Source organism: Pleurodeles waltl, chromosome 1_2 (assembly GCF_031143425.1).
Source record: "Pleurodeles waltl isolate 20211129_DDA chromosome 1_2, aPleWal1.hap1.20221129, whole genome shotgun sequence".
NCBI classification, from domain to species: domain Eukaryota; kingdom Metazoa; phylum Chordata; class Amphibia; order Caudata; family Salamandridae; genus Pleurodeles; species Pleurodeles waltl.
The window spans coordinates 168,715,689-168,739,348 of record NC_090437.1 but is presented as its reverse complement, the minus strand read 5'-3'; the positions used below and the strand labels follow the sequence as shown (position 1 = coordinate 168,739,348).

At 43.9% G+C, this 23,660-nt stretch overlaps 1 protein-coding gene across 1 annotated transcript in view; it reads left to right on the top strand.

The window, feature by feature from the left end:
* LOC138298970 (sulfotransferase 6B1-like) overlaps positions 1–23,065 on the top strand; it is a 306,443-nt gene extending 283,378 nt beyond the window's left edge. The window contains exon 7 of the mRNA XM_069236917.1: positions 22,363–23,065. Coding sequence (XP_069093018.1) covers positions 22,363–22,493 — 131 coding nt within the window. The 3' untranslated portion in view covers positions 22,494–23,065. The remainder of the gene's footprint in view (positions 1–22,362) is intronic.
* Positions 23,066–23,660: the final 595 nt, after the last annotated feature.

The following is a 23,660-nucleotide window of genomic DNA, read 5'->3' as shown; positions in this document are numbered from 1 at the left end:
AGTATAGAATCTGCTCAAGGTGCAGCATGGCTGCTTGCCAGCTGCACTATAAAGGTGTTGTAGCAGCCGGAAGTCGCACTAGCGGATGCAAAGTCTCATGTGCGCTTGCAAGCTGTCTGAGAGTATCATGGCGCTCGCCAACATGCTCCAAAAACAAGTCTTGCGCACTCACAGAAAAATAATTCAGACATGTGCGGATCTCGGAGTGCCTGAATTCTGAAAACTCAGGGAGACTATTTTTGAGTGTGCCTTTACTTGTTGAAAAAAAGGTTTGGGTTCCCTTACCACTGTGGTAGTCCAAGATTGATTGTTACCTAAAATGCATCCCACTCAAGTAATGCTCATTACGTTGTGAGTTGTTTAAAGTTCATCTGGCTTTCAGTCTCCGGTTGGCACATTGACAAAGACCTTGTTGCCAGAGGCTCTAGAAAGCTTATTACCAGGCCATGTTCTGTATCGAAATCCAGTAAATGTATCAAAAGCACAATAGTAGTCTTAAGAGCACAGTGCACCGATCAACACATACAGCATGCTCATCCATAAAATGTCTGGAGTCACCACAGAAATGGCCCATTTTTTTACTATTTGGAGTTGTCACTATTATATGGTTTCATAGTGGAGAAGGTACCAGCTATCTGAAATTGAAACTGCAATTATCAACAAAGGTTTGGCTGACAAGTAAGGCTCCTCAAGGTGTCAGGACTGTATGTCAGTGCTTTAGGCTATTTACAAAAGTTACAAAATATATTCTTCCAAAAAAACACCAATATTTCTAACATTTATCAAGTAAAAGCAACATCTGATCCAGTACCAAAAGGAAGGTCTTAGTAAATAGACCGCATCTTAATGGGATACACATTTTGGAACTGTTGTACACACAGAATATCGCATTCATACCTTATGATAATTATAGAAATCTGATTATGCTATTAGTAACAGTAAGGATCAGACAAGGGGGTGCATTTGCCCCTACTCTTTTCAAATGCTGTTAAGGCCTTTTTATGTGAACAAAAACAGGACTATTTAAAATGTAACACTTTTTATATCAATCTTGGATTTCAAAAACAGAGTGGTGTTGCTCACTCTCATGGAACTGGCCATTCATAGGTCTCTGAAGGATTCAATAGTCATTATATAAATAAAGATCTGTTATTGTGATGAAAATCAAGACAATGATTTAGGGAAGATGCCTCAAACTAAGGAGACGCTTCAGAGGTAATAACAAGCCTCTTAAACAAGAGTCACCATTTGACTAACTATGTCCAATATTCTTGAATTCTCTGACATAGGCACCTCATATTGATAAGGTGCCATTGTCTTTGAAACAAATTTCAACTGTTGTCAAGCCTTCTAAGAAAAAGCAAGGCATTTCATCTGTGTCAGTGACAAAAATGTTTTGACAGAGAAAACATTAGTTTCAGCCATGTTTGATATTGATTTGTTGAAGTATTCTAATGTTAGGAAAATTCAAATTGAAACAAACAGGCTCTAAAGAGGTATACAACAGCTTGGCCCAGCTCACACATAAAACTGTTGAGTTCTGGACACAAATCATATTGCTGATTTCAGAATTAGACCCAGTGCAAGAGAAAAAAGGCAGCGAATGAGGAAGAAATTAAGAAGTGAAAAATAGAAAAAACTAGGGGAGAAGCACAAATGAAAAATAATCTGCCAGAGTGAGGTAAAGACAGGAAGTGTAGACTGGTCAAAGAAAGAGACATGAGATGGAATCAAGATTAGGTAGACTTGGTATTTGGCAACACTGGCATTTGGTGCTACTGGCGGCCAATGACACTAGCTTCTGTGGGGAACTGTGGCTTGACTAAGAACAATATTTTAGCTGAATGGCTCCTGAAAGTGCACAAAAACGTGGATTTTGCTTGGAAGCAGAGGCGCCGGTGGAGCATCGTCCATTTCATGTTATATAGTTTTAGTTACTCAGTTGTTCGTATTGCTGATACACATCATTACCTCCTCCTCCCTCTTCCTTGGCTTCCTTAATACCTGAGGCCTCACTCTCTCCCTAATGTAATAAACCCCCTCCCTCATCCTTACCTCCTGTTTTTTGTCATCCCCTTCATGGAGCAAGTGCAGTGCACCTGTTCCTGCATTCACGTCGCAGGTTTCCCTTGGCTGGTGGCAGTGCCACTCTAAGGAAGTAATGCAAGGACTTTGGCTGGAGGTAGCAATGATCGCTCAAGAGTGTCAAATAGGAGGGACAGGTAAAGAAAGCACGCTTTAGGGAGGATGGAGCTATGCTGTGGCACCTGTGGATTGGCTTCTTTGGTCCATCTGCTGCCTTATTAGGTGAGACCTAGGTGTTTCTTCCCTATTGACCCAGGTTTAGAAGGTGAGACCTAGGTGTTTCTTCCTTATTGGCCCAGGTTTGTAGGTTAATCTGTATTTAAACCTTATTGTGTCATGCATAGCAGCGCGCAAGCGCTGCTTTTCTGACGTGGTTGCATGTATCTGGGCTTTAAGCCACGCCCACCTCACGTCCATCACTTTCACTTGTTAATGGGCTTGCCTTTCAAAAATCCTTTGTTTTCGTTGGTAAATGCTTTACCTTTGTCCCTCCTTGGGGCAGTTTTGTTACCATTTTACCATCGACCCTGTTACATGGATAATTGCACTTTTGCTGATAGTTTTGACTGCCAGGGAACTTCTTTTTCCTTTTGTGTCTATCCTTTGCGGTCACGCTCATGGTGGCGGTGGCACTTTGAATCAGCCCGCTAATGTTAACTGTTTTACTTTTTATTTTCAGTTTGTGTGGTGAGAAGAGTCCAGTTAGGAATTTAGAACGCTAACAATTCTAACTCGAGCAAACGCAAGACCCGTTGCATTACAAATACTTGGTTTTTTTTCTATGCTAGCTATGGCTATAGAGGGAAAGGGGTGTGAGGAGAGCAAGCATCCTCTTTGTCTCTTATTGGCGGGTGAGCAGGAGGAAGTGTCTGAGCAGTATTCCAGTCACTGTCCTGATGCGGATGACAAACTGACGGCCAGACGAGTGCAGGCCATGATTGATGAGGCTGTGGCCAGGGCCTTGGTCGCCAGTCCTTCTTACAGCAAGAAAAATACATTTTTGCATGTTTCTTCAGATTCAGACAGTGATTCTTTGCCCGAAAAACCTGGTTCTTCTAGGAGGGAAGTGTAGTTCCAGAAAGGAATTAGGGGCCATGCTTTTGCCATTTGGGAAAATTTGGGGTTTAATCCTCCCCATGTTGAGGAAAATCCGGATGGTTTCCTTCCTCAATTTGCCAAGGCGGCTCCAGTGGCTTTTTCATTTCACCCTAAAATTAAGGAACCCGTTTTTGGGTGTTGGTAGGAAGCAGATTAATTTCAGATTCCACAATTTATTCAGAAATCCTATCATTTAGAAAAGGCAAAATCTATGTTGCCCCAGAGCATTAAAGTGATCTTGATATTAGCTCCTTTGCTGGGCAGATCTTCTTTGAATCCTGATGACTGTTCACCTTCGGACTTTGCTGATAAAAAAGGTTAATGCCAGATTGAAATGGTGTTTTGGGGCTGCTAACCAAGCACTTCAGACAGACTTCTATGCTGCATTGCCCTGTAATCATTGGTAAATGATTTTGATTCCTTGGCTAAGCTGATGCAAGAGGAAGTAAATGTACAGGATCTCCTGGTTCACATGGAACAGTAGTCAAAATTTTCGATGGACATCTCGGCCGATTCCATTAAGGCAGCCTCTGTTGCTTCCAGCTCGGTGTGGATGGCCTACTGGCATATTTGGCTCTTGGATTTGGAGGCTGATTTCTCAGAGAAGTCATCCCTGATGAAGCTTCCTTTTGAGGTTAAGAAACTCTTTAGAAACCAGCTGGATTACATGATGAGGAAATCCTTCAAGGACAAGAAGCATTCCTGGTCTTATAATTCCTCTTTTACTAGAACCTTTAAACCCTGGGCTAGGGATTCTAAGGATTTCGGTAAGGGAGAGTCTGAACCGTATTCATTAAAATGTCACAAATAGCAGCCCCGTAAGCCAGAAAGACTCAGGATGGGTCCAGCAAGGCGGGCCCCCCTTCACTGCGGTCCTGACTATTCCAATCCTCATGGAGGTTGTGGGAGGAAGACTCAAGGACATTTTTCCTCAGTGGAAAGCTTCTATCATGGATCAGTGGGTTCTGAGCATCACTCAGAATGGATTCTTTATTGAGTTCAGCTCTCTGCCTCCAAACTCAGTGTACATCCATACTCTTGTTCCCAGAATCTCACTTCGAAGGCAGGCTTTGTGGGATGGAAATTCTGCACTGGCACAAAAGAAGGCCATCATTCTGGTTCCAACGGAGGAGCAACAGCAGGGAATGTATTCCATTCTGTTTTTGGTGCAGAGGTTTTTGTCCTGTGCTCGACTTAAAAAGGATCAACTATTGGATAAAGTCTGTGCATTTTCGAATGGTAACTTTGCAAGTCATCATTGAGGACATCCTGGTTACCATCGATTTGCAGGATGTTTACTTGCATGTTCCTATTCACCTCACGCATCAAAAGTATCTCATTTTTGAGGTGGTGTGGAACTTATTTTCAGTTCTGTGTACTACTGTTTTGGTTTACGTGTGTCCCACAGATTTTCACGAAGGTTCTGCCTCCATTGATGGATCTTCTTCATCGACAGGGGATTTGTGTCCAGCCCTATTTGGATGATTGGTTTCAGCGGGTTCAGCCAGTCAGGCAATTGATCAGGTCTACCAGGTGATCAAGGTGTTAACATCCCATGGGTTTTTGATCAACTCCCAGAAATCACAGTTGATACCTGCACAGGATCATGTCTTCATCTGAGCCTGGTTTTGCACGGACATTGGGGTGGTTACTCTTCCAGAGGACAGGGTAGAGAAGATTCAGTCCCATATTTTCTGAGCTCTCCTTCTCCAAGGATTGCAGACCAGTTGAGAGCTCAGGGGGATCCAGCAGCCACTGTCTTTGTGGTTCCTTGGGCTCAGTTTCATCTGGGCATCCTCATTCGCTTCCTGCTTCAAGCCTGGGATCCTGCCTTGCAGGATATGTCTCTTCATCTTCCTGAATCACAGTTTGTACTGCAAGAACTGGCTTCGTGGTTGGATCCATTGAATCTACTGAAGGAGAGCCTTTATGTCCTCCCCGCCGGTAATAGTTACTGCGGATGCAAGCATGAAGAGATGGGGGGCTTGGATGGCCTCATATCAGGTGCAGGGTCAGTGGACATCCTCTCAGAGTGTCCGGTCAGTGAACTGGAGGGAACTCGAAGCAATTCATTTGGCCCTGCTGGCCTTCTCTCCATGGATTCGGAACAAGGCTGTTCAGGATGGACAATACTACTGCAAAAACCTACATCAATCGGCAGGGGGTAACATAGGCCCTGTCCCTCATTTTGGATTGCATTTTCTCTTGGAGCCAGTCTTATCTCCTATCTCTAACTGCAATTTATATTCATTGTCTTCTGAATTCTTGGACAGATGTGTTGAGATGACAACAGGGTTTTGTCTCTGTCCCCGTCTGTTCAGCCAGATTTGTCAGAGGTGGGGGTGCCCAGTGTTGGATCTATTTGTGGATGTTCCCACTGCTCTACTTCTTTGCTTTAGTTCCAGGATGAGGGAGCAGTCAGCGTAGGGGATAGCTGCCCTGTCCTGTCTGAGGCCTCAAGGTCTGCTGTTTGGTTTCTCTCCTTTCCCTTTGATACAGATGTTTGTGTTCAGAGTGAGGAGAGAAGGAGCACAGGTAGTTATAGTTGCTCTGGCATGGGGTCGCTCTCCTTGGTTTCCTCTTCTGGTGAAGATGGGGAGGGGCAGGGAGTGGTTGCTGCTTTCAAATTCATCTCCTCTGAGCTTCCCTGCCCTTCGGGAGGAGTCCTGAGTTCATTTGAAATTGATGGTTTGGACACTGAGCGGTCTGGTTTGATGGCATACAATAAACAACATGAAATAAACTTGAGGAGAGAATCGTACGTCTTGCCAATTCGAGTGTTACCATGTAAAATACCAAGAAATGGTAGCACACAATGAATATCAAAGTCAAATCATCATTAATCGAATTGCGCGTCTTGCCGATTCGTAAAACACGATGTAAATGTCAAGAAATAACAGCTCACAATAAATAACAAGATCAAAGTACAATGAAACAAATCGCGCTTCTTTTGCCGATTCTTAAGCCACCATGTAAATGTCAAGAAATGGTAGCGCGCAATGAACAACAAAGTTAAATCCTCATGAAACGAGTTGCGCGTCTCACCAATTCGTAAAACATCATCTAAATGTCAAGAAGTAGTAACGCGCAATGGACAACAATGTTTAAACACCATAAAACGAATCGCGCGTCTTGCCGATTCTTAAGCCACCATGCCAATGTCAAGAAATGGTAGCACGCAATGAATAACAAAGTCAAACATTTATGAAACAAATCGCGCGTCTTGCCTATTTGCAAACTACCATATAAATGTCAAGAAATGGTAGCGCGCAAGTAATCTGTTACTCATTTAAGAATTAAATCAAGAATATGAAAATTCTCAATAACGGTGTCGGGACAGTCCAACCACCGTCTTACTGCCTGGAACAATGATCACCAATGAAGGATGAAGGGTAGAAGACTGGAAGATCCAAATAGGCCGCCGGGACAGGAGCTCAGGAAGAAGCTGCTGCTCTGCACCGGAGCCTCTGAATAGTGAGCATTGGGAGTTGGGCTGGCTCTCTTTTATAGAGTCTTGGCCCAGCCCAGAACCACGCCCAGGCATGTTGCAGGGAAAGTCTCTGGAAGGCCCTGGAAATGGGCCACACCCTAACACACTCTGAAAACCTGCAGCAATACATTGCAAAGGAACAGTATTTGTAAGCATATTAAAAATAAGTTTTCAGGATTGAACTCTGCAATGCAAAAGGTTAAACCACAACATATCAGCACAATGCATAAATTACTTTGTTTTGAGAGTGCTGGGTTTTTGCATTTTTGTCGCCAAAAAAGCGCGTACTGCTCTGGTGTTGACAGATGCTCAGTCACCTGAGGAGGTGAGTCTTCATTCCATGGATGTCCGGAGGGCTGTCTTGATTTATCTGGAAAGGGCGGGGAGCTTCCATCAGGATTGCTCTTTGTTTATGAATTTCAGGCCTGCAAGGAAGGGGTGCAAGCCTACCATGCAAACCTTTGAGCAGGTGGGTTTGTTCACTGACTACCTTAGCTTATTTCCCAGTTTGGTGTCTGATTTGCAGTAGGAGTTCAGGGCAGGTCAGACCACAGATAGCAGCTTCTCTGGCTGAGTGTCAAGGGGCATCCCTGGATAAAATTTGTATGCAGCCACTTGGGTGATTCCTTCCACCTTTATTAAATATTACAGAGTCGCCCAGGGTCCTGCAATGGCAGATCTCTTTCGTTCAAAAATATTGTCTGCGGTGGTATAACCGTGGCTTGATTCTTTCTATAATAAAGTTTGTTTCTGTATTAGCTCAATTGCCCTGGCTACGTTAATAGCTTGGGTACATATGATGTAGTCAGGAAGCCAAGCGAGAGGGAGGAGGAGATAATGCTTTGATTACTTACTGGTAATTGATTACTCCAAGTCCTTCTCTCGCTTGGCTTCCTTACACCCTCCCTCCTGCCCTGTCAGTCCAGGCCAAGTGGTTTTGGTTGAGCATGTTGATGATACAGGGGGTAAGGAGGGGCCTTTATTAGATTAAGGGGAGGCGTTAGGACAGGCACAGGAGGCCTCATGTAGTAAGGAAGTCAAGCGAGAGAAGGACTCAGAGTAATGCAATTACCAATAAGTAAGTAATCGAAGCATGACCACATGAGGGGTGGAGGTTTCAGGTGGGCTATTCCCCACACTCCATATGGATTTTCATTGTGTTGGGCAGTGAAGGTTTTAATAGCTCCTTTCTTTTAGAGGAGTGTAAATGCCTGCACATTAACACTGGAATTCTAACATCTGCACATGAAATTCCACCTTTGCCTTTCACCACGTCATTGGTTAACCTTTGATTGCTTACATGAATATAAGTTAAACATCAAAAATGAAAACTTTTTTTTTTTTTACTTTTCACATAGTTATCAAGTGGCCTGAATGACACCTTCAGATAGTCCTGACTTTTCAGGAGCCACCATTGTGTATTCTGGGACTTGTAGCTTGCTTGTAAAATTGCAAGTAGATTGGCTAAAAGCCAATGCTGCTTGAAGGAATCACATACAACATAAGATGCTGTGGGAATAACGGGCCTGATTGAGATCTGCACAGAGGGGAATACTCTCATGAATGCAATTGATAGCTCGTCTGCCGTATTACGATCCCTTTATATCCTATGCTGATAATAATACGGCAGACAGGATATCTGTCACATTTGTGACAGAATAACCCCTCCGCCCAGATCTAAATCAGGTCCAATGTTTTCAAATTGTACATAGTGGTCTACTCCATTTGCAGTACTGTTACTGCTTGATCCACATATAAACCGAAACATAAACTCTTAGGTTTATTTTATGGAAGTGCTCGCTTTCATTCACATCATGCTTAAAAACAAGCATTTCCAAAATCATTTGTTTTGATTTTTGAATTGTGTCTTTAAAAAGTGGTTTTACAAACCTTCACTAGAAGGCAAAACAGGTACAGGGGTGGCAGCTGTAGTATAAGCTTTTCTACCATAAGCAGGTGGAAAAATGGGTATGTGAATGAAAAAGTATATGAGCAACAGTCTGTATGTGTGTATGGGAGTGCATGTTTGAGAGTGAGTAGGAATATGAGCGTATGTGATACAGTCTATGGGAGTCTGTTAGTGTGTGAGAGTGTGTATGTGTGTGATCGTGTGTCAGTGTCTGAGAGTTTGTAAGAGTACATGTGTGAGGGAGAGTGTGAGTGTAAATGTATGTGAAAGTGAGAGTGGGAGACTATTTGTGTGGGAGTGTGTGCATGTGTTATGCATGCAAGTGTGCTGCTGGCCCTGGCATACTGAAAGTAATTGTTGGCATATGGAGGAAGTCACCCAAAGCATATGGACAGTGAACAAATTACCAGTGGCAAAATGCAGGCCCTGGGGTGTGTGGCCTAGTGGGCAATGGCGGTGGACATTATCGGCTTAGCTCTTGCTGGCCACCACACCCTGGAGCCAAATATCCTGCACCCCTGTACGTTACGGTGAGCGGAATCTGGGGATGAGAACCCCTGGCATGTGGGGAGGTGCTTTTGAGCACCCCTGCAAGAAAGAAATCTCCCTGCATGGAGGATTGCAGGTGGAGTGCTGAGGCCTGTGAGACGCTCACAACAAGATGGCTGCTGGGGCTCACCATAGGCAGAGCAGGCTGGAGCAGGCACCAGACCGATCAGGACAGGATTGTTCCTCAGCAACTGCAGAGAAGTCGATATTGGCTTGAAAACATTCTGCAATATACATCTCTTGCGGCTCAGAACAGGTGTGGACACCATGGTGGTCTAAGAAACGCGAGGGGGCTCAGGCGGTCAGCTACCAATTAAAACAAATTGGGGCCCTGGATGCTGCTGCGCACGGTGTAGGAAGGTTTCCCCACTATACCCCCCACAGAAAGCTGGGACTTATGGTTGGCCTGTGGATCAGGTACCGAGGCCACAACAGTGGGAACTGATCAACTGCAAGGCTGGAGGCAATGGTCTGAGGAGAAAGATGAAGGTGTCCTGGGAGGGTGAGAGATACTGCAATATAGGTCTGGGAGATTTCTTAAGTTGGCTGATGTACTTGCATGGTGCAGCTGTAATGTTGGAGGGCTGGACACTGGAAGGTCCAAAAAGTCTAGGGCCCAGAGTTCTGTCCTGTTACCTTTCAATAGTCCGTTCACCCACTACATTTAGAGGGAGAGAGTCATGGACATACACTGAGACCCAGCCAACACTGAAAGGAGGGAGGGCTGGCCAACAGCAGGAGGGGGTGCACCGAGGGACCCTCCATTGTTGGCCGCCAAACTGAGTGGCTAGTCTTCTTCATGAAATCAAGTGGGGGGACTGGCTGCATGAAGAGGGATTGGAAGGCACAGCAGCAGGCAGGGGTTCCACTCTCTCTTGGGCCCCTGCTTTGCGCAACCCCCCTCACCCCACCTACCTTCCCAGCTGTAGGGTGGTTGGTAATGAGTCCGGCAGAACATGGGGAATGCTCATGTGGCAAAAAGTAAACATGAGTTATGCCCTCTGAGATTCCAGCCAGGGACCGGGAGGGAGACTCACTAGCCACACACGCTGCAGTGATATTGGCAGCCATCAAGGATGCTAAGCTGATGCTGGAGGCTCAAATAGCGGCAGTAGTGAACAAAGTCAGAATACTGTGGGCTAACCACAAAAAGCTAGTGACAAGGATCTGAGTGAGAGAACTCAAACTAGACACAATCCACCCGGCAGTACAAAAACTCACAAGGTGATGCACACACCTAGAGAAGGGGGTGCTGACCCTTACTGATTGACTTGAAAACACTGAGGGGAGGTCCAGAAGACACAATATGAGACTGGTAGGGGTCCAAAAAGAGGCAGAGGGACCGAACATTAAGCTCTTCCTGGAGGAAAGCCTGGAAATGACAGTGCTGCAGGGCCAACCCTCACAATTCTTCTCAGTAGAAAGAGCACACAGTATACTGACAAGAGCCCCGGTCCCTGGGTAGCGCCCCCTCTGACCGATTATAGTTTGGTTATTGTGCTACAGAGACTGGGATAACATCCTTCAGATATCACGCAAGCATGGCCCATGGAGCACTAAAGGGCAAGAAGTTAACATTTACCCAGACTACACAACCTTGGTCCAGAAACAAAGGGACCTTTATGCCTGTAAATAAAATAGTATATCAACTGGGCCTCAAATACGCACTCATCTTCCCGGTGAAACTGAGACTAGTGCATAAAGATAAGGCACATTTCCCATTCTCCACGCAGGAGGGATGGATGTGGCTGAAACGTCAGGGGCTGTGGTCAGGCCAGGAGGCCTCAACAGAGGGAGAAGAAGAATGGCAACTGCGGAAATCCAAAACACGTAGAGGCATCAGCTGCAGGTCTTCACCAGTTAAGCACAGATGAAAGCAAAGCAGGAGAAAATAGTTGAGGAAATCAATAACTGCAGTGACATTCTTGACAATCATAAATGGAGGGCATAGCGTCTGAGGGAAAGGGGAGTGAGACAGGCTCTGTGGGTCAGACCCTGATACTGAAGGGGAACTATTGCCTGTTCCTACCCTGATGGCATCAGACCACATCATATGAGCCTCTTTGCCTCATCCACATCTGCAGACTGTAAATACAGGAGGGGACTTTCAGTGATCATGGGGATGGGTGCTGCTGGACTTTGGCTTCTGCTCTGCACCTGCATGAAACAGAAGGTGTTCTCCAGGGATGGAGCCAGTGGGTAGAAAGTTGTATCGTTGATATTGTTGCAGTGCCCGAGAAGTCCACTCTTGCATGAGTAGTGCATAAAGTGTTCATGTTTTTCTGGTTGAGGGCACACACATACTGTGAATTTGGGGGGTAGTCAGGTCCCTGATAAAAGTACGGTAAGGTAAGGTGGGAGGTATCTCAGGGAAAAGTTATAAAAGACACACACAGACACCAAATCAGGCATGCAGAGATCAACTGCACTCACCTGGTATAGTAGAGACAGACCAAAATAAATGTAACCAACTGTTATGGTGCAGGCAACGAATTTAACACTAGTATCATGGAATGTTAATGGTGATGGTAAGAAGGTAACCATAGCTTTCAATAGATACCAAGTTGATGTGATTTCCCTCCAAGAAACCCACTTACTGGATGCAAAACACAATAGTCTGGAGAAAGGCAGATACAGTGTAGCATCCTTTGAGCAATACACCTCGGGCTGTAGGGCTTTGACACTCTTGATCAGGAAAGCACTAGTGTTCCTGAGTCCCATATATATATTCGGACAATGCAGGGTGCTATACAGCACTGCTGGGACAATGTGAGGGTGAGACTGTGGTCCACCTTAATGTGTACGCCCCGCCAGTCCTCCAGTCACTGACCCTAAACAAGCTGGGATGGCTTCTTGCGGGAATTCGCAGGGTCTCAATATTATACGGGGACTATAACTTAGCGCTCGACACACAGTTGGATAGAATGAGTACTAAGCCAGAAGGGGAAGCCACAGCAGGGAAATTGGAGAAATGTACACAGTAGCTGAGGTTGATCGATGTATGGAAGGCACTTCATGGGCAGGAAAGGGAATACACCTTCTATTCACACTCACAGAAACTGTCATTCAGGCTCGACTACTTCCTGACACCACAAGCTACACTGGGCAGGTTCTCAGAGGTCAAATACATAGGATGAGGGATCTCAAATCATGCTCCACAGCAGGTTATCATTACCACAAGTAGGGATAATGAACCCCAGGGTTGGCGGATGGCAACATGGAGACTGGCCAACAAGCAGGTGGTGAAGGCACCTGATAAGGCTACCAAACTCGACTTTCGAGAGGATGAGGGATCCGTAAAAACTGCAAGCACAGTATGGGAGGCTTATAAGGTGACAATTCGGGGCGTGCTCATAGCAGGAGAAGTGGGAGAAAAGAGGGGCCTACCCAATCATCTGATGACGCTAGAATAGGAACTTGAGGTATTGGAAAGGCAACATAGTACCCACCCCATGTCACCTCTTACACGAAGCTTAGAGCTCAACTGCACAGAGTACTGATAGGTGGCGCATCAGGAGGTAGAAGCATCTTTCCTTGTTAAACAGAAGCACAGCTATGAACCAGACAACAAAGTGTGGAAACTGCTGGCTTGGATAAGTAGCAGGGATAGGGAGGACATGCACATTCAGGAACTTAAACTGGAGACAGGAGAGACTTTGTGAGGTAGTAAACAGATAGCAGAGGCATTTGCGACAGAAGGCTGCATTCTATGAACCAAAATCAAAGGCCTCGGAGGAAGAAGTCAAACAATTTGGACAAGACTGCCCTGTAAAATCCCTGAGACCAGATCAGAGGGCAGCAATGGAGGCAGAACTAACAGAGCCCGACATCACAGAAGCATTGGCACAGATGCAGACAGGGAAAGCTCAAGGCCCAAGTGGGATGCCACTAGAATCCGTCCACAAAATGTTCTAGAGAGTGGCCAAACCATTGTTCTCGATATACCTGGATGTCTTCCGCACCGGAACATTACCAGGAAATATGCACACGACAACGATTGTCCTCATACCCAAGGCTGGAAAACCCAAAGATAAATGTGAATCTTACAGACCAATCTCACTGCTAAATGTGGACACAAACATCCTTGCAAAAGTGCTTGCAAATAGGTTACGCTTAGTAGTGGCACATCTGGTCCATGCGGACCAGACTGGATTCCTGTCGTGCTGCTGGACAAGACTGAGTCTGACTGAGTCTGTGACGCATAACAGTATAGTGCAGACAGGTGCAGAGGGGAACCATGAGACATGGGCCAACAAGGCAGTTGATTTGGTGGAATGGCTTTTTCTGTTCACAATCTTTGATATTAAATGGGTCAACTATTGTACAGGGGGTCGCAAGCAAGGTTAAAAGTAAATGGCGGCCTCTCCAGAGAGTTTCCCATTGGGAGGGGTATGAGGCAGGGCTGTCCTCTCTTGCCGATGATATTCGTGTTGGCAGTATAACCCCTGGCTGAGCTTAAGAGGATAGATGCCCAATTTTGGGATTGGACAGGAGGGCTCAGATGGGAAGAAAGAATATTGTTATATGCAGACAATATACTACTATACCTGATGAATACGGAACGAACGCTGGCCCGCATTTGTGAAATATTTCAGGTGTTTGGTGAGTTCTCATGATTTGTGATCAACTGTGAGAAATCCCTCCTCTTCTTGATAGGGGGTTGGGAACAACTCAATGAGTTACCACTGCCCTGGCGAGTGGAACGCCACAGGTTCAAGTACTTGGGCTTCTGTGTATTATTTTCCTTTTTTTTCAAACGTATTTCAGTAAGAATAACATTAACGGCATGTCTTAGTGTCGGTTATATCACATTTCAGGTCAGCATCATAACATTTTCACCCCAGTTTAGACTTGGTGTGCCCAGTACTGATCCATTGTACAGCAACATAACCCACGTATCCTGTAATATAATTTCGCAATAAACAACGTAATATAACAGCAAGAAAGATCCTTCTATTTCTACTAGACCCTTCCCCCAACTTGCCCATCTGGGTTACCAGGGATGCTGCATCATACTTCAAGAAAAACCTCAACCTCTAATTCAGGAACTGGAAAGGGATGTAAAACATTGGTGCACGCTGACATTGTCCCTTGTATACATTCTGCAAAATAGCCCATTTAAGATACTGAAGACGTTCTTTGCCCAGGTGGATGCCCTGGTGAGGATGCTACTCTGGGAAGGAGGTCAACCCAAATAGCACTGGGGACCCTGCACCACTCCAAATTTGAAGGGGACATAGCGCTCACAAATGTCAGGAAATATTACGAGGCAGCACAGGTCAGCATAGTGAATGACGGGGCATATGCAGACTGGGAAGACCTGGCATTTTAAACGGACTGATGGCCAATGGGGGACCAGAGCCATTTGCATGTGTTATGTGGAGGTAGACTGAGCAATCGGGTGTGCCCAGCGACAGACAATGTTTTGGCAGTGTGAAGAGGCCTACTCCAAGAGATGCAATGGGGCAAGCGACTCACCCCGCACAGCACTCTGGGAAGGGACTAGAACGAAACAAGTGACCGCACCAAAGGACTTCGAGGGCAGGGATAAGATAGGCATCACCACACTAACAGACATATGAGACGCCAATGGAGTGGTTCCCTTTGACGACTTCCAAGAAACATATCAAATGCTGACTACCCAATGGCTGTAATACAGACAGTTGAGACATGCACTCAATAGGAGTATAAATAGAGAGGAGGAGACCCAGGAGGACTCCCCATTGGAAAGGAGACTGCTAGGTGAGCGAATCCGCCAAAAATTAATATCCCTGACATATGGCACATTACTGCAAAGAACACAGAGGACACTAACACACCTCAAAGACCGCTGGGAACAGGAAATTGGGGAAATTGAGGATGAGAACTGGCAGAAGGTATTAAGTTTCCCAACAGAAGTGACTAATAAAGCTAGCTACCTGCTAATACAACTAAAACTCCTCCACCTAACATATTACACCAGAACATTAACACACAAAACTGTGAGGGTGGGAAACGCTCTTTGCCTAGGAAAGTGTGGTATGGGGGGGGTACATTTAATCATACATGGTGGCTCTGTCCCCGGATACCCCACTTCTGGGAACAGCCAGTAGAATCCCTTGAGGAAGCAGTTGGGGATAGCATTTAGCTGATGCCCCGGGTGGCCCTTCTGGGAATATGTGAACCCTCACAATATATCAGAAGATCCTAGTAAAGGTTGTATTTGGTGGCAAAATTAGAGATAGCCCAGAAATAGGGTTGTGAGATGTCTCCACTACTTAGAGACTTGGGAGCAGGGATGGAACTCTGTAAAATCCTAGAACGACAGCTATACAAGGTTGGAGGATGTGAGAAAAAAATTGAGAAGATTTGGGGGGGCCTGGGACCCGAGGGGTACATATTAGGCACTATGCTACAACTGGTAGAGTGGTGAGTGGGACACAAGACGGAGGAGGTTATGGGGGCGAGACTATTTACACACAAAGCATAAGGGCAAAGGATTTGTCAATGCCATGAGCGGTTACACCTCAAAAGAACTAGCGTTGTGATGGGGGTGTGCGGGTGGTGAGGGGAGATATCTGTAATGTCTGGAAAGGTGCTGTGGAGTCATTGTATTAATGTACTAATCGTTGTTTCACCCTAAAATAAAATGTTAATTAAAAAAAAATCTCTGGCACACCAAAAGCAATTCTAGTCACATGCCGCACCCATTGCAAAATGCTGTTGCTGACATATTGGAGGTAATTCTTGGTATAGGAAAGGAGACCCATGGAAGGGGGAGCAATCATGGCAAAATTCTGGCCCTTGTATGTCTGGGGTAATTTTGACTGAAGGGCACCAGTGACACATTGGGGGCTCCCATGACAAAATGCTGGCTCTGGCATACTGGATGTAATTCAGATACAAGAGATGAGCCAATGGCAAATTTTGTAAAAAGAAATGGAGCCAGCTCATGGGGAGGATCAAGCTTCCTTGGCACACTATAAAAAAAATGCACTATTTCATGAGTGCCCTTTCTGAGCATATGCAATTCTAGCAAATGTATTTGAAAATAGCCCTTCAAACTGCAATAGTGCACCCCATTTTTTCAAACGTTTCTCAATAAAAAATACCTGAACCCTTCTAGAAAAATTCTGCCTTGCTCACTGGAGTATGGGGCAAATATTCCATCCCACCACTTTATTTAATTGTTAGTTAGTTACAAATCAAGCAGTGGATGAAGAGAATAGCTCTACATGTTATTTACTAATGTTTTGTGCACGGCGCTTGCATGTCAATGCATTGCGCCAATTTACATACCATTATAAATGCAGATGGGTATGGTGCAAAACTCTGCAGTACAGTGCAAACACCCGTACAACACTTAGTAGTTCTAGGACCCAGTGTAAAAGCTGACAATATGAGTATATATACATTATTTTTTCGGATAATAAAAACTATTACAAAATAGACAGAGTTAAAAGAATACGGACCATATTTATGAGGATTTTGCATCACCGTTGCGCCTCTGAAGAGGGCGCAAGGGCGAAGCAAAACTTAAGTGAGATTTATCAAACCGCGCAAGGCCACTTTGTGTGGCCCTGCATGGCTTGATAAATGTAGACTACTGCAAGTCAGCACAAATCTTTGCCTTGCATTACTCTGCAGCAGGGAGGCGTTTCATGGGTGGAGTGTGAGTGTTCCCATAAATCCACCCAGGAATTTTCAAGCATTCCCAGATTTACCATTTGTGGTAGACTTAGGAATGCGTCATAACTACTATGTTTCCCCAGATGAGGGGAAATATCTTTATTTCTCCTAGTTCTTCTTCTTTCTACGTGTGCTACATTCTGCAGCACATGTAGAAAGAGGAAAATGCTTCCCAGGATTGTTTTTGCGCAGGTTGGATGTCGCTTCCTGCACAAAAACAACCCTGCCTGCAACACAGGCATTTTTTAAACATAACTTAAAGGTGCCTGTATATGTTGCAATGGTGCCTGCGTTGCCGCTAGGCAGCCAAAAGTGCACCAGCGCTAGGAAAGGACAGGAATGTGCCATATAATGGTAAATACAGCACATTCCTGGCCTTTCACGCAGCACAGTACAGCTAGGTGGCTTGTTGCATTGTGCTCTGTGAAAGATTCTTAAATCTGCCCCAATATGTGTAAAAATTAATTGGAGTGAGGCACTTCTTAAAAAGATGTACTAGTTACGTACATTGTTCATAAATTTAGCAGATTCTTACAAATTATTGCTTTGGCATTAGTGAAGCTTACTTCAAATCCATTTTGGCACGCATGGTTGAATTTTAAAAGCATGCATGTACCATAAATTTTAAAAGTTTACACCTCAGTTAGGTATTCTCTCAAGAAAGACATAAAAAAATGCTTGGTGACATGTTCTTACTTGTAGATCCAGAACTTCTGACTTTAACAATTTCCGTTGTATGTTCGTCAAAGGGGGCAGGTACAGAGGATGTGCAAAATACTCTCAGCCGTATACCACATAATTGACATGCCATTGTATGCCAAGTGAGTTTCCAGATTGGTGCATGATCCTTTGTGGGGAATGCACCTTACTTATAAGACAGGCAAGCGAGCTTCAATTGTGTTGAAAGGTTTATGCTCAAATTCTTTTGTGGCGATTGTTTTACTTAAGATCCTGTCACTGACCAGGCATGACGCTTCTTGGGTGAGAAAGGTGCAGCACAGACCACCGACACATTTTTATGTGAAAAAAGGCAGTTTTTATTGAAACAGCTGCACATCACACAATTCCTTTCGCATTCTGCCTTACAAAACTAAAACCTTACTTCACAAAAAGTGTCACCTATGTTTTCCTATCCCCCACCCTTAAATGTCGCGTCCCCCACATAGCTTAACCCAACAAGTATATAACTCCTACCGTACTGCACTTCTGTAATTGTGACCTTTAACTTTCCCTACACCTTATCACTGCATCTATTAATATCTAATTAACGTAACTTTCTATAGCGTAACTTTTGACTTCCTGCCTCACGCAGGTGTGAGCTTGTTCACACCCTCCTTTTCAGAACTGTTCGCCGATGACAACAATAATAAAATTAGCTAAACCCCTGTAAACTTCTCAGCCTACCGCCACTCAGAAAAAGGCCTTGATCCTGACTTTCTGCCCACCCCCATGCCCTTGTTGCTCACTGGCATACGTTTAACGTTCTAGTTAAAACCTCCCTCAACTGTAGTAAATACCAGTCCATACCATTGTGTGAAAGATGTACGCCACGAAAAAACTCCACATTGTCATATCTCAAGTCTGCACAGTCGATCCTGGCTCCAGGCTTTGTCAATAGCCACTGGCTTGAAGGCTTCCTGCCAATTTCTCCTGGGGATAAACTGTCCAAATCACAAAACACCCTGGCCACTGCTGCTTAACCTCCCACAAGTCTTTTTATATTGCTCTCAATAAAGCCAAGGCTTTTCATACAACCAGATAGTTCTCTCCAAGATGGACCGCTAACATATCTGGGCACCTCTTTCTTTTCAAGAACATGTTCAAACTTGACAGCAGTGGCTTCCAACACATGTCCCCTTTTCTGTGCCACGTGACTGAAAACAAACTTGTGTCAAAGCCCAAATTAAGACTGTGTCCTCTCTTTGCTGGTAGTCTCTCTGTTCATTTGAAAAGAATGTCCCATGATTCATACAGACAAGCCGAAAGCCTCCGGACTTTGAACTGTACCTGCAAAACAGCAACAGGAAGTAAATGAAGAGCAGTGTACCTATCTTCAGCAATCCCCACCTTCCAGTCTCACATATCTCTTGAAACATTTGGACGACCACCTTCCCCACCTAATGATGTGTTCCCATCTCCAACTTCTCTTGATAGCTTTACCAACCCCGATTCAAAACAAATGTGTGCCATATTCCCCCGCTACCATCCCCAACTGAAAAAGCGCCTTTCATAGCACAGCTAGCAAGTGAAAAGCCGTCACAGGAGCCTCATCCTTATGCATGAAACCCCCACCCCACCGGTACAGGTATGAACCTGTCTCCCCACTTTGCTTTGGCAGTAAATAGCCACAGGCAGGTCTGCAGCACCATCTTCCTCCACTTCGGTCTCTGATCCGTCTTTGACCTGTGTACCCATATCTCCAGCCTGTTTTCCTGCTTTACTACATCCTCCCAGAGTAGACATGTATTGCCCCTTCTCTGCAATAGCTCTGACACCTGAAAAGCACCAAAGAGCATCCAGGTCATCAGTGTAGCAAATACAACAGCTTCTGCATTCTTCCTGCATAGTGCAGTAGATCCTATCTAGTTTTACTGGGAATCAGGAGTTTGCTTAGCTTTCTGGCTCGCAGACCTGTGCCCCCATCACCTAGTGACTTTAAACCTACGTAGCATGCTCTGTTTTAGCACATTTAATTACTTCTTCCAAGATGGCTGCTATGTTTCTAGTTAGTAAAATGTTTTGATCTTCATTTTATCAGTACCACCCTGTGAAGGCGTCACTATCAGCGTCAAAGACAAGTGATGAACGTAGGTATTCACATCATGTCCCTTTCTCACTTACGTGTGACAGGAACATAATGTACTTTTGGAAGAAATTGTTTATCTAATTGCCGCCCCAGGTATGCCTCCTTTTCTATTGTTTGGGAACATACCTGGATCAGGGTTCCTACAAGATCTGTGTAAATACATCTCACACAGACACTCCATTGGCAGATTAAGTTTATCACACCTAGCGCTCGTTAGGTTAGAGATTAGGTTCTCCCCCCTAGGGTTTTAGGGATTCGTACATTTCATATATTTCATGTTTATTGCAAGATGATGGGGGTCTTTGTATTCACAACTCTCATCTTTACAATTCTGCTTCTTGCATTGTTCATTATCTGCATCTCCTTCATTGAATGTGTGTGATTGAGACTTATTACTAACGTGAGAAAAGGGTAATTTCCATTCCACCATGACTCCCCTGAGAGGTTGCACTCTAGAGTACATGTGTAAATGCTGCTAGAAATCACCTTTTACTGTTTGAGTTATTGGTGAGGTACTGCTTGTGAGCCGGGAGGATTAGGCAGATAGTTGTGACTTGTTGTAGTATTGTCTTAGTCACCTACAAACAAAAGTGCTGTCATCCCTAAACCAGCAGTCTCGCCTAGGAGCGAGAGTCGAACTACGACAGTACTGCCGGCAAAATATGAATCACCCAGCTAAACAAATACCTAGACAGTGGCTTCCTTTTGGCTCATGTGACCTTTTTCTCTGGCTCAACCTTCCAACATCACCCACCCTAACTCTCATGCTGACAGCGCGTAACCCCAAACCACATCCTCCATTCTCTTGCACAATGCAGCCCAGGCCTGTGCATATGTCTTCCTGGTAGGATCAGCCAATGACCCTACCATCAGCTGGATCATCCTCTGTATCTTACTGTCCACAACTCTTTCAGCATTGGCGTTCTTTCCCCGTCTGCCTCCTTGGCCAGCCCATGGAATCTCACCCACCATGAATGAGACAAAGCATCCGCAATATCAGTGTCCACCCCCGGTACTTGCTTCACCTTAAACACAATGTCATGTTTAAAACATCCCAACATAAAAACACGCAACAGCTTCAACAGCTTCGGCTTGGGCCTTTACATGGGAGTGGGCCTTTAATAGCCGGTAGAGCCCGCTACGGCAGGTTCTAAGGCTATATTAAAGAATGCAAAATAATACAAGGGAAAATAAAAGGTAAATATAACATTCTAACGTTTAGAGAGCGAAAACATTTAGAGATCTATAGTCTGGTTAATAGCAAGAACCTCCTAGCATATTTAAGAGACATGACCCTACAAATGACCCTGTAGCCACAGTTCACCCATGAGCATCCCACAATTGCAGGGGTGCAAGTCTGGAATATGGAGTTTTAAAGTTATATAGGATCAAGGCTTAAAAGCTTCAGAAACAACTACAAAAATCTATATGTTACTGGTTGTTCACCAGAGGCAAATTCAGTTTTTTAAATTAAAATCCTGTGTTTAGACTATGCTGCCCTTTCAATTACCGGAACACCACCCCTTTCTCTTTCCACAAACAATTATCAAACTTTTTTTCTTCCGAGTAGCCAGTGTTGTTTCAGTGTGCATGATCATCATTTAGAGATGGCTTGTGGTTCCATCAGCTTATTTCCACTCAGTTCTGCAAAGATTTCACCACCCTCGTCATCAGAATAGAAATAGAAAATATTAGATTTAATTTGAGAAAGCTGTGTCAGCGCCACAAATACCCAGAAATCCAGGGGTGAACAAATAAACATTGGATTAAGAAGTGTCGCCGGCAAAAAAAGAAGAGAACGTGTAAGGGTGTTTCACAAATGTGTTTTGGCTACTCAGGTGTCGTAATATTTTCTCCACTTGTTCAGAAATAGTAATAATATTCACTCCAAATGTTGCTATTTTCTAAAAGAAGTTTTGCTGTATCCTCCATTTAAAATGTTTTTATTACAATATTTGCTTTTTAAAATTCTAATGCATGTAACACAGACTGATCTCCATTATGCAACAGTGTTGGACATCCACAATAACCATATTTAGTTATAACTGACATATAAGAAAGACAGGGCAGCAGATCGATTTGAAAGTGTGGATTCAGGAGCAGTATGAATGATAAAATAAACGATTTCATATCTCTGAATCCAGTTACTTTATGTATACAATATAGATTTTACAGCCCTGCATTATTAGCAACTCTCGAACTGGCTGTCTTATTTAGGTGTGTGTTATCCAGGACCCCAAGATTTATTTACACTGCTTGGGTTACATCCAGCTAGCATAAATCACTTTTCTGCAGCCTTGCTTCAATCCAAGCAGCAGCACCTCTCCTCAAATATTGGCAGAGTTGGACTTCACTATTTGTGAGCTATGACCCTCTTGGCCACTACCAAGCATGAATGGATAAGTCGTTTTTAGATCTGGGTACCTCTTGTTTCCCCCCATATTCTCAGCAATAAGATAGGTGCTCGGGTCAGGAGGACATTCCCAGTATACTTCCAATTTCCTCATAACTTGTATTTAGTAGGTCTCTATTGCTGGGCAATTCTATAGAGTATAGTGTGTTGATGAGTGTGCCTGCCTGCTTGTATGCAACTCTGAATGCAAATATCGATCCTGATTTGCACAACATTCTCTTTAAATTGTCGTTACTCCCTATGAGCCATGTAGTTGTCTTAAGGCAGTGTGATATTACAATGTAAAACCTAAGATCGTGTCATTGCCAACTGCATATATATGTTTATATTCTTTGTCTTCAAAGGAGATGTTGGGGACTGGAAGAACTACTTCTCTGAAGCACAAAGCCAGGAAATGGATGCAAAGTTTGAAGAATGTCTAGCCGGAACAAAACTAGGAGAAAAGATGTTATACAATGTATACTGCAAGACCTAATGCGAAGGACAGAGCTGCTAACCTTGAGCACAACAATAATGTAATTTTACTTTCCAACTGTACATACAAATAAATTTAACATTGTAGCAATATAATCACAAACATACTTTTAAGTGCCCATTATGTCAAGTGTTAGACCACGTTCTCATAAAAATGGCACTAGAATTACACCACAATACTTAAAAAGTGCTAAACAATAAAATATTAGCCAACAGTTCTCATGACTATATACAGTGCTATGCAACTGATATCCTTATTCCCTAATTGTCTTTATGATTTCATAATCCAGATGGTTGTAACCTATCCAGATCTGTACCAGGTGAAAACTGATCTCACCTGACAGTCTTCAATCAAATTCATATAATATATTATACCAGAGAAAGGCAATGAAATTATGTGTACCTGTGGTTTTGAAGCTCAATAAATAATGCTCTGAAATTTGTAAGCCATCTCCTAAGGCACTCATTAATTTAGCTTTAAAATAATGCATCAGAATACTAGCAGTGAAATGAATAATATTCTGATTCAAGATTTCCATCCACAATATACAATAAACATCATATTAAATTTCATCTCGACGGGATTGTTCATCAATGTCTGCAAATACCCACTGGAAACTATAAAGTCTGAATCATCACAGTGCAAAATATCATGCTTTTCACAAGGACTAGTATTTTGACTTGAGTTGATGTCTGTATCGCCAGAGATTTTATTATTTCACACAGCATATCAAGCAAGCATCTTGCTTTTATTGAGATTTGTAAAGACACAAATCAATGAGCTTCTTAGGATCTACAGAAATTTAATAAAGCACTGCACACTATTAAATAAACCTTCCCCTTGGCCCTTCTCTTATCTTCCTACACCATTTTGCTACCATATTGTACAAGGCAGTTTTCTGCCATTAATAAGCCAATTCTTGCTGTATTATAAACTGCCAAAAGACATAACCTTGGTCCAACATGGATGAATTTTAAATTCCTAGTGGGTGGAAAAGTAGAAAGGATAGCCAGTTACTTGATAAGAATATCATCTGTTAAACAATATACTCTTACCTCCAATTTTAGTGGAAAAATGTGCCCCCTCAAATTCTGAGTCAAGGTCACATGTGCAGATTGAATAGGAGCAGGGCAAGCACCCTTGTACCCCACTGTACATCATTCTAGC